Source organism: Plasmodium gaboni, chromosome 14 (genome assembly GCF_001602025.1).
Source record: "Plasmodium gaboni strain SY75 chromosome 14, whole genome shotgun sequence".
In the NCBI taxonomy this organism is placed as follows: Eukaryota; Apicomplexa; class Aconoidasida; order Haemosporida; family Plasmodiidae; genus Plasmodium; species Plasmodium gaboni.
Window position 1 is genome coordinate 1,803,931 of NC_031494.1, and position 12,500 is coordinate 1,816,430.

The 12,500-nt window shown below is 18.6% G+C and overlaps 1 protein-coding gene across 1 annotated transcript; it reads right to left on the reverse strand.

Moving 5' to 3' along the window:
- Positions 1 to 999: 999 nt before the first annotated feature.
- PGSY75_1448500 (hypothetical protein) lies at positions 1,000 to 12,243 on the reverse strand (the record flags this gene model as incomplete). The annotated part of the gene is made up of 3 exons (XM_018788170.1): positions 1,000 to 1,125; positions 1,300 to 1,405; positions 1,544 to 12,243. The coding sequence occupies 3 exons, from the start codon at positions 12,241 to 12,243 to the stop codon at positions 1,000 to 1,002; spliced, it is 10,932 nt and encodes a 3,643-aa protein (XP_018639542.1).
- Positions 12,244 to 12,500: the final 257 nt, after the last annotated feature.

Below are 12,500 nucleotides of genomic sequence, written 5' to 3' on the forward strand. Positions count from 1 at the left end.
AAAAAAAAAAAGAAAATGTATACTATTTCACACATTTAAAAAAAAAAAAAAAAAAAAAAAAAAAAAAAAAAAAAAAAAAAAAAAAAAAAAAAAAAAAAAAAAAAAAAAAAAAAAAAAAAAAAAAAAAAAAAAAAAAAAATATATATTATAATATAAACATTTTTTTTTTTTTTTTTTTTTTTTTATTTATTATATTCTATTAACATATAATCGTAATATATTTATTTAATTAAATTTGATGTATATTACTATTTATAAATATATAACAATTTGGAACTTTATTATCCAATGTTTTCAAAAAAAAAAAAAAAAAGTTAATACATTATATATTGTATAAACATTTTATATTTTTAAGCTTAAAATATTTATATTAAAAAATGCAAAATTGACAAATATTAGATGGATACATGAAAAGAAAAATATCTATGTATAATAAAATATATACATATATATTATACATTTATGTATTTATATTTTAATTTATTTTAAAACGTTTCCAAATTATGCCTTTTTCTTTTTATAATACAATTGATATATAATATATATATTAAGCATATAGAATATAATTTTATTATTTTTTATATATAAAGTTGAAAAATACTATTATAAATATATAAATATATATAAATATATATATATTTTATCATATATTTATATGTGGGACTTTTTAAAATTTATACAAATGAGATAAGTTAAATCTTTTTCAAATAAATATGGAAAAATTAAAAATAAGTATTCATTTTTATAATCTTTAATGTGTTAAGCAACAAATGTATTTATTATAAAAATATATATTGGTAAAAAAAATTTTTTTTTTTTAAGGGAATATTTTAAAAAATTATATAATGTTTAAAAGAATTAAAAAAATAAAAAAAAAATAAAAAAAAAATAAATAAATACATCAATATATATATATATATATATAATAAAACAAAATCAACAAGATCATAGGTAGAAGAAAATATGATAGAATTGAATAATATCCGAAATAATTTAAAATTACACATTTTTCTTTTTAGTTAATTCCCAAAAGTTGACTTTTTGATTTATTGAATTTTTATTAAATTTCTGAGTGTCTTTTTTCACTGTTACACATTTCCATAAATGTTGAGGATCATAAATAATCTACAAAAAAAAAAAAAAAAAAAATATATATATATATATATATATATATATATATATATATATAATGTGAAAAAAAAAGAAATATTTGTAACAATATAGATTCATATAAAAACTTATATTTTTTTTTTTTTTTTTTTTTTTTTTTTTATATTTTCATTATTTTTTATTTTTTACCTTTCTGATTGTAGCTGAATATGCATTATAATTAGTAGCACATAATGGCTTTTGTATTCTACATTTTAAACCAACCTTCCAATTACTATTCAAGGATTTATAAATTCTAAAAAAATTGAAAATAATATTTTAGTTATGAATATATGTATTAATATAACAAAATATATATATATATATATATATCTTATTATATCTTTTCTTTTCTTTTGATTTGATTTTATTTTTTTTTTTTTTTGAGTTTTACTTTTTGGATGGTATAATGTATAATAATGTTTTCATATTTTCATCAAAATATAAATTGAACAAATAAATATTTGTATGTTTTATATTATTTTGTATAGTAGTATTTTTATTTTCAAAATTTAATTTTTTATATAAGATATCAGCTATCTCATGTTGACGTGATAAAATAGTACAATGTAATTGACATAATAAAAGACATGATTGATTGTGATTATTGTATATATCATTATGATTATTTATATGATTTTCACTTTGATTTATATAATTATTATTGTTGTATATATCATTTTTTTGTACTATATTTTGATCTTTATTCATGATATGATGATATACACTTGATACATTATCATTAATTGTTAAATTAATAGTATTTGTTATATTTCCTATATCTGATGCATTTTTTGAATTAAATATATTAACTTTCTTTTCGTTGATAATATGATCATTGTTTTGAATTTTATTTTTTATTTCAAATATATCATTATATAATTTATGATATATACGATCATTTATCATTTCATTATTAATAATATGAAATGTTTGATTTTTTTTTTTTTTCATTTTTGGTTTTTTCTTCTTTTTCATATTTTGTGTTAATTGTAATTCTTCAAATGTATATTCTATTTGATTATTATTTATATAATCTTTTCTTATATGAGTATTTTTTTTTTTTTTTTTTTTCAATTTTGTAAATGATGTTATATTATGAATAGGATATTCTTTAATACACTTCCAACAATTATTATTATAATTATCATAATGTTTATTATTTCGAATTATATTTCCATGTAATGGATATTGTTCTTTTTGACATGTATGTAATAACATATTTTGTTGTTCTACATTTGTATCATTTTTGTTTCTTTGTTTATTTTTATCTTCTTGGTTTGTTTTTTGTATTTTAGGAATAAAATATATTTTAATATCATGTACGTGTAGTTGTTCCACACTTGCAAATTCATCAAGATTATCATCCTTCTTATAAATTGTATGATAATCTTTAAACTTATTTATATGTTCCATATGTCCTTCTTTAAAGTAGTAATATTTTTCGTTCTTTTGAAAAGGCATATATTCAAATAAATTTTTTCTTAAAGCATTCATTTTTTTTTCTTTTTTGGATAATAATTTCATCTTCTGTGTCTTCTTCATCAGTTGATGATTTTTCACTTTGGACTTCTTCATTTTTAGTATTTTCATGATCACTAATTTTGTGGTCATCCTTAATATTTTGTTGATCTTTATTATTTTGTTGATCTTTATTATTTTGTTGATCTTTATTATTTTGTTCATCTTTATTATTTTGTTGATCTTTTGTTGATCTTTATTATTTTGTTGATCCTTATTATTTTGTTCATCCTTATTATTTTGTTCATCCTTGATATTTCCATCATCATTCATTTTTTGTTCATCCTTAATATTTCCATCATCATTCATTTTTTGTTCATCTTTAATATTTTCATCATCTTTAATATTTTCATCATCTTTTATATTTTCATCATCTTTAATATTTTCATCATCTTTTACATTTTCATCATCTTTAATATTTTCATCATTAATATTTTTGTTTACTTCTCTTTTTGGCTGATCCTTTATTTTTTGTTCAAGTTCATTTTTTTTATTTTTGCGTGCAATCATTTTCTCATAATTTTTATTATAATCTTTCATAAAAAATTTTTCCAAATATTTAACTTCATTACTCCACAGAATAGACTCTTCATTATATTTGCTCAATATTCTTTGCTCAATATTATAATTCTTCCATTTATATAAGGCTTTAATATTGATTCCATATATATAGAAGAAATTAAAATATATATTTAATAGAGGTAAAATATCGAATATATTTAATACATCCATATTATCTTCGATTTGATTTTGTATTAATTCAATATCATCATTCCATTGTTTATGAAATAAGGGTATCCATTTTTTTTTTATAAAATAGCAAGGATTATTTGAACACATACATTTTTCTATTATATATAAGATATGTATATATTTATTAAATATTAATTTTATAGTATTCTTTGTTACTGTTCCATTAATAATATGATGCATACTATAATTTATAAAATTATATATTTTTCTATCAATTTGTCTTTCATAAGTTACAGATAATAAATTATTTATTTCTTTTCTAAAATGAAGAATCTTTTCACAAATAAAGAAAACTTGTTCAAATAATTTTTCATTTTCTGTGAAATATATAATCTTCTCTTCTGACTTTATATTTTCTTTTATATCTTTTTTATTATTTCCTTTATTTTGATTATTTCCTTTACTTTGATTATTTCCTTTACTTTGATTATTTCCTTTACTTTGATTATTTCCTTTACTTTGATTATTCTCATTAACAGGAGTAAACCTATCAGGATTTCTTCTTTTAGTAGGTGATTCAGATATTTTCCTTCCTATATAATCCTTATCAAAATTTTGGTCATTTAATATAAAATCATTTATATGATTTAAACTTTCTTCATCGCCCATATCAGTTATAGTACCTTCTAAATTATTATCATTATATTTGTTGTGATTCACCTCTTTAATATTACATTTTTCTTTTTTAAAATTATTCTTTAAAATATTTAATTCTTCGCTCAGTATAATATCTTTTATTTCGATAAATTTTTTTTTCAAGTTTGTTTCTTTATAAATGGATGTATCAAAATTGTTAATAAAAAGATCGATATTATGTATTCCTTCAATATAGCCAATATTTATACTACCCTTAGAAACCTTTGTTGTATTTGTGTTTTGTTGAATATGATAAGACATAAAAGAATTTATTATCTCTTCAGGGATATTAGAACAATTATTATTATCATATTCATCATTATTATTATTATTATTATTATTATCATCATTATTATTGTTGTTGTTATTTTCTCTATATGAGTTATCACTTTCATCATTCCTTACCTTTTTATTATTAGAATAAAGAACATATATTCTATTTATATAACCAAAAATATCTGCAAGATAATAATATTTATTATCATATCTGTCATCCCCTAAATATTCATTTTTCATAATACAAATATTACTATTATTACAAGTATTATGATTTATATCCTTATCTGTAAGACCATTTGTTGGTTTGAACAATTTGTTTTGAAGGGGTATTATATTTATTTTTTCACTCTTTAAATGATCCATATTGAGATCATTCTTATTATTATTATTATTATTATTATTATTATTTATTACTTTATTATTACTTACATAAGATAGAATATTTTTTTCTTCTTCTTTTGTAGAAACATTAATATTTTCACATTTATATAATAAGCTATTTGTATTTATTTCTTTAATATTTAAAGACATATTAGAAACATCATTTTGTTTTATAATATTATTTTGTTTTTGTTCATCTAATATATAATTCATAGAATTATTTAAATGATCAATATGGAACAATGCTTTATTAGAACTAATATTTCTTTTTACAAATTCATTACATATATTACTATCTTTTATTATATTTATAAAAAAAATTATTATTTTCATTTTATCAGTTTCATTTAACATTTCATATGTATTATTTTCTTTACATAAAAAGTTCCAAATATCAATCAGATCAACAAGTTCATTATATTTTAAATATTTTTTATTCACATTAAGTAACCACATCATTTTATATTTAATTAAATTTATATTATCTAAATTTACACTATATAAACAAGTTAAATTGTTAAACATATTTTTTTTATTTTTTTCTCCATTCAGATTATGAGACATATTGATATGATAACATTTGTCATCCTCTATATCTACGTTCTCATTATAACATGATAATATATCATCTAATATATCAGTACTATCATTTGTTTTTAAATATGGATCATATAATAGTTCTTCTTTATCAGTATTATTAGTTATAACTTCTTTAACATTTAAATTGTTATCTATCACATTTTTTGAATTATTCTCTTCATTATTTAAAATATTATTATTATTATTATTATTATTATTATTATTATCTTTCAATATATCACTGGACTCATTTATTGTAACACCAATTTTATTATCATCATTAATATTTTCATTTTTATTATCATACTCATCGATTTTAAAATTATCAATATTTTTGCATGTATCAATATTATGGCACTTATCAGTGAGTCCATTTTTATCATCTCCTATATTAATATCACCCTTCTTTTCTTCCTTATCATTAAATATAATACAATGCTTCATAGTATATAGAATCATAAAAATATATTTCTTCAACAAGATAGTCCATGATATATTATCTAATATTCTAATATCATCATATTTTTCGAATATCATTTTTTTCTTGTTTCTGTTTACAAACACATTCGATAATATATTTTTATAAGTATCATTTGTAATATCTTCTTCATATTCTTCTTTTTCATTATAAGAATTTAAGTATGATGGTATTTCCTCACAAATACTCGATGTAGATGTTTCCTCTATACTATTAAAAGATTCATTTTTATTTAAATTTTCTTTAACATCTTGCTTGTCATATAGTTTTATTTTTTCTTCAACTAGTTCATCATTTATATGATTCATATTTTTTTCGTTTTTACAAATATGTTCATTTTGTTCTTCTATTAATCCGTTATCTTTTATGCTGTTGACTTGGTCATTAGTTTTTTTTTCATTTAATATATCATCTTTTTCCTTATTATTTATTATATCCATATAATATTTGGCTGTATCTTTAGAACAAAAAATAATGTTTGTTTTGTCATCCACATAATAATTTTCACTTGAAAAAGAATTATATGTATTATCTAAAGCGGTATTTTCATAATTAAAAAGATCGAACTTGTTATTATCATAATTTATATTGTCACAACTTATGTCATTATTATTATTATTATTATTATGAATATATTGTTTTTTTGTATTATTATAATTAATATTTTCTTGAGGAATATAATTATTCATGTTTTGCTTTATATTCATTTCTTTATGTTGTAAGTTATCCATTTTTGGTAGCATATATTCGTTTTGTGAATTATATAGATCATTGTCTAGATATCTTTTTCTTGTTCTTCTTTTTTTTTTTTTTTTTTTTCTTCTTTTTCTTGTAAAAGGTTGTAAGGAATCTTCAGAATTTATATATGATAATGTATCTGATATATAATTATTATAATTAATATTATTTTTATGTGAATATATATAATTATCATATATATAATTATCATATATATAATCTTTAGATATATTATTTGATAATATTTTCATATTTCTATTATCTGTTATTGAACAAGTATCATTTTCTTCATTTTTTTTTCTTCTTCTAGTTATTCTTATTCTTCTTTTTCTTTTTCTTTTCTTTTTTCTTTTTTCATTTATTTGTCTTATTTGTCTTATTTGTCTTATTTTTCTTAATTGTCTTAATGGTCTTATTGGTCTCATTTTTCTGATAGATTTATTTATTTTTCTCCTTCTTGTGGCAATTCTATAAATGTTTTCTTCATAATTTCTATTATATAATGAATAAGTATCCATTTCATATTTTTTTATGAATTTTTTTTTATTTTTATTATGATATCTTATACATTGACGTTTAATATCTTCTAATAATAGTACTTTAATTTTATATTCTTCCGTGCACATTTTATCATTTGGAATAATTCTTTTTTTTTCTTCTCTATCTTCCTTATTTTCATCACTATTTTTATTATTTTCATCACTATTTATATTTTTATCACTATTTATATTTTTATCACTATTTTTATTATTTTCATCACAATTATTATTATTTTCATCACTATTTATATTTTTATCATCACAACGTTTATTTTTATTATCAATATCATCTGTTATAATATTGTCAGTATCCATTTCGATATTTTTTTTAAATTCCAACCTACAAAAATTATTCATCAAAGGAAATTCATATTCATCCATCATTTGATATATATTATATTCCTCATTTTTAATTATATATTTTTCTTTTATTTTTTTACTAGTATTACTTTCACTCTTTTGTATATCTTCAAAATTTTTTTTTCTTATTAATGAATAATGTAATAATATTAACAAGGTTTTTAAAATATTGTCTTTAATATTTATATTTGTAAATGTATTTTTTTTTTTTTTATTTATATTATTCGACATTTTTAAGAATAATTTGTATAACAAATTATGTTTTTCTACATATTCTTTTAAATAAGTACTATTAATAATTGAATAATAAATAATCTCTTTATTAAATATATTTCTTTTGAATAAAAATATATCTTCTATCTTTTTTAGAGGTATATTAATATGGAAGATATCATCTTTGAAATTATTAAAGAAAGACCAAATCTTTAAAATATTCTCATTTTCTAAAGGTACTATAATATGTAATGGTAATTCACAAATTTTATTTACATTATTATTAAATGTAATATGTGATATTTCATTTTGTATCTTCATATTAAACTCCTTTTCTTCTATTTTATTATCTTTATTTATATGTTCTTCATTTATTATATTTTTATTCTTTTCATTTATTATTATGTCTATTTCTAAGTCTTTTCCATTTTTTAATATACATGTATCTTTTGAATATTCATCATTTTTATTATATACATTTTCTATAGTCGAATTTTTCTTATCAACAATATTGTTATTTTGTTCATTTAATGTGACATTTTCCATCTTAAATATGTTATTCTTATCTTGAACATTAGAAGTTGTGTCCTTATCATGAATATTAGAAGTTGTGTCCTTATCATGAATATTAGAAGTTGTGTCCTTATCATGAACATTAGAAGTTGTGTTCTTATCATGAATATTAGAAGTTGTATCCTTATCATGAATATTAGAAGTGGCGTCCTTATCTTGAACATTAGAAGTTGTATCCTTATCATGAATATGAGAAGTGGCGTCCTTATCTTGAACATTAGAAGTTGTATCCTTATCATGAATATTAGAAGTGGCGTCCTTATCATGAACATTAAAACTTATATCCTTACCATCAACATTATCAATACTATCAATAATATTAATATCATTATGTTGCATAGTTTTCTTTTTCTGTTCACGCAGCTTATCACATTGAGCATAATATTTTTCTTCTAACGTTTTCATAAAAGGAGTATCCAACAAATGATTAATATTAAAACATTCCAACAATTTTATTTCCTTCTTGATAAAATAATATAAATTAATTATTTTTTTTTTATCACATTCAAAGACAGCATAGGGTGCACCCCAAGAACATTTTTTACTTTTAGTACCATCAGGCATAATATAAACACCCGTACCATTTTTTTCTGATAAATTCATATTTTTTGGAATAACATCATATTTATCTCTTCTCATTGTAGGAATAGTATCTTTATTTTTTATTTCATTATTCATTTGTTCATTTTTTATATCTCTTTCTTTAAAATCGGATGTGCAACTTTCATAATAAGATAAATTGTCACTAAGAAATTCATTGTTATTTCTATCTAAATTATCTTCATTTGAAATATTTTGATAATGTATTTCATCATCATTTATTGAATCATCATTTTTTATTTTGTCACTAGAATGTTGATTGTAAAAATTAGATGTTTTTATATTAATATTTTTATCCCATTTTTCTATTTCTTCAAGTGTTTTATTTTCTTCATTTTTTGTATATCCAATAGGTATATAAGATTGATCTTCATCATTTATTATTTTCATTTTTTTTTTTATAGAATTATATAATGTTAAATAAGACATCAACCTGTTATAAGACATATTAGGATACACTTGTAAGGTTTTGAGAATCCTTGTGGTTATTTCAAATTTTTGCTTGACCTTTGTAAAAATATGGTAATAATCAGCTAACGGTTTATCTAGACGATATCTATTATTATTTGTAGATATGACATATATATAAGGAATAGAATTTGGATATAATCCATAATCTATATACCATTCTTTTATGATAATTCTTACATTCATACTATTTAAATGTTTTTTTATTTTATTATTTAAATGTTTTTTTTTTTCTTCTTTTTCTTCTTTAATATCTGAAATAAATACATCTTGTGAATTCATTTCTAGAATATTTTTTTGAATATTTTTTTGAATATTTTTTTGAATATTTTTTTGAATATTTTTTTGAATATTTTTTTGAATATTTCTTTGAATATTTTTTTGAATATTTTTTTGAATATTTCTTTGAATATTTTTTTTATTATTTGATATTTTCATATCATATTCATTTATACTCTCCACTTGAGTATTATCAAATATTTGCCCAGTTGGTTCCTGTGGTTTATCATTATTCCTATTATTATCATATTTTATAGCTGTTTGATTATTTGTTATATTAAATGTTTTATCTATATCTTTGTCATTCTTATTAGTATATATTATATTTGTATTTGCGTCCTTTGTTGTTATGTGATCTGTTTTATTTGTATTAAACAAATTAATAGATGGATGATTATAATGTTTTAACATATCAGGAGAATATATAAAACTTATATTAATTATTTTGGAATACATAATTACGAAATCATTTTCATTTTGCATATATACATTTTTATCTTCATCTATATTGTTCTTATTATTTTGTTCTTTTTTCTGGTAATCATTCATATGGATCATATTAGATATATCATTGTTTATATGTGGCTGTATGTTATATTTTAGATGATTTTCATCCTTTGTGTAATCCTCATTATTCTTATGTATATGCGTATGTGTATGTGTATGTAATATGGAATGATCATTATGAGAGTTATAAGAATTATTAGACTTTTCTGTGTCATGCTCTTCATCTTTATCTATGATATCTAAGGATACCATGGATTTGTCAGCTTCATCAAAAAAGGAAAAGTCATATGCATAAGAAGATACAACACCATCTGATTCAAACCATTGAAAATCATAAGTAATAAAATCCTCGGAAAAGAAAATTTGATCAAATTTTTTATATGTGGAAACTTTATTCATTAAATCATATTTTTCATTTTTTAAATTTTTATATTTCATATAAGCTGAATCTTGTTCTTTTGATGAAGGAGAAAAATCAATTGGATTATTAAGTGAAAAGACAAAACTTTTAAAAAGTTTATAATTATTATTATATTTATTGGTAAGTTTAAGACGTTTCTTTTTATTTATTTTATCTATCTTTTTTATTATTTTTTCATTTTGCTCAATTTTTTCATATTTTTCAATTTTTTCATATTTTTCATTTTTTTCAATATTTTCATTTTTTTCATTTTTTTCAATTTTTTCATTTTTTTCAATTTTTTCATTTTTTTCAATATTTTCATTTTTTTCATATTTTTCATATTCATTATTTTGTTGCTTTTCCTTTACATTTCCTTCTTCATTTTCCTTTAGCTTTTCCTTTTTCTGTTCTTTTTTTTTTTTTAATTTCAAATTTTTTTTTTGTCTTGTTATTAGGATATCACTTTTAAAATCATATACCATTTGTTGATTAATTGATTTATAAGTATTATTATTTACATTATTAATGTTTCTTATAGCGTAATCATTTTTTTCTACCTTATCAGATATTACTTGATAATTATATATTTCTTCATTATCCTTGTTAGAATACATATTTATTTTTGAATTATTATTAATATTTTTTTTGTGATGAAATATATATTCCTTTTTATTATGGTCTTCAAATTTTATGTCTTCATTATTTATTTGTTTATCATTTTGTATATGTTTTATTTTTTCATTTTCCATATAAAAATTTGAAGTATTATATGCAATAGATTGAGAAACACTAGGAGCTCTTGTATCTAATTGATAAATATTACCTAGAAAGGACATACAATTATTACTATCTATATTTTTTATATCTTCATAATAAGATTTATTTATATAATCATTTGTTAAATTTTTTGTTTTTTTGTTTGTTTTTAATTTTAAATTTTCATCTTCCATATTATTTTTCATAATATTTATATCTTTATAATCACACAAATTTTCATGTGCTAATAATGGATTATTATTATTATTATTATTATTATTTATATTATTATATGAATAATAATTATTATAATCATCATCACCATAATTATTATTATTATTATTGTTATTATTATTGTTATTATTATTATTGTTATTATTATTGTTATTATTATTTATCTTTATTTCGTGGGAATTGTTATTTTTTATGAATTTTTCTTTTATATGCTCCTCTGGCTCATTTATATTATTAATGGATATAGATTTATTTAAAGACATATTCTTATTAATTAGATTTTCCTTTTTCTTCTTCAACAATATTATGTCTTCCTTGTAAAAAGGATGAGAATTATCATTATTATTGATACTATCAATATTATCGTTGTTATAAAAAGTATTATAATTTTCTTGTTTCTCCTCATCTTTACATATATTATTAGGAATATAACTAATTTGTGATTCACCTTTTAATTTTAGATCATCATTAAATATTTTTGTGTCATTTATATAATTCTTTTGTAATACATTAAAAGTATGATTACTTTGTATATTATTATATTGTAAATTATTAACATTATTGTTAATACATTCAGTGTGTTTATTTTTTATATTGTTATTTTTATTTATGAATCCATAATTATTATTTATTATTATTATTTCTTTTGTTTTTTTATATTTTTCATCCGTTTCTTCAATAATATGACAACTATTTTTATGGATAGCATTATTGTCCTTTTCATTAATTTTTTGATCTTGTTTCATTTTTCTTAGATTATATTCGACACACTTTTCTTGTATCCATTTTTTTTCCATATTATATATATATATATATATATATATATATATATTGGTATTAATTATATGTATTATATAAAGAAAAATAAATATATTAACACACAAACATATAAATAAATTAAAGGATAAATGAATATTAATATGTATATGTGTATATACTTTTATCTTTATTTTATCTTATTTTATTTAAAATAGCATATAATGTCTAGTTAGAAAAAATAAAAATGAAAAGCCTGAATTTGTTTAAATCACATATTATATGAAATATATATATG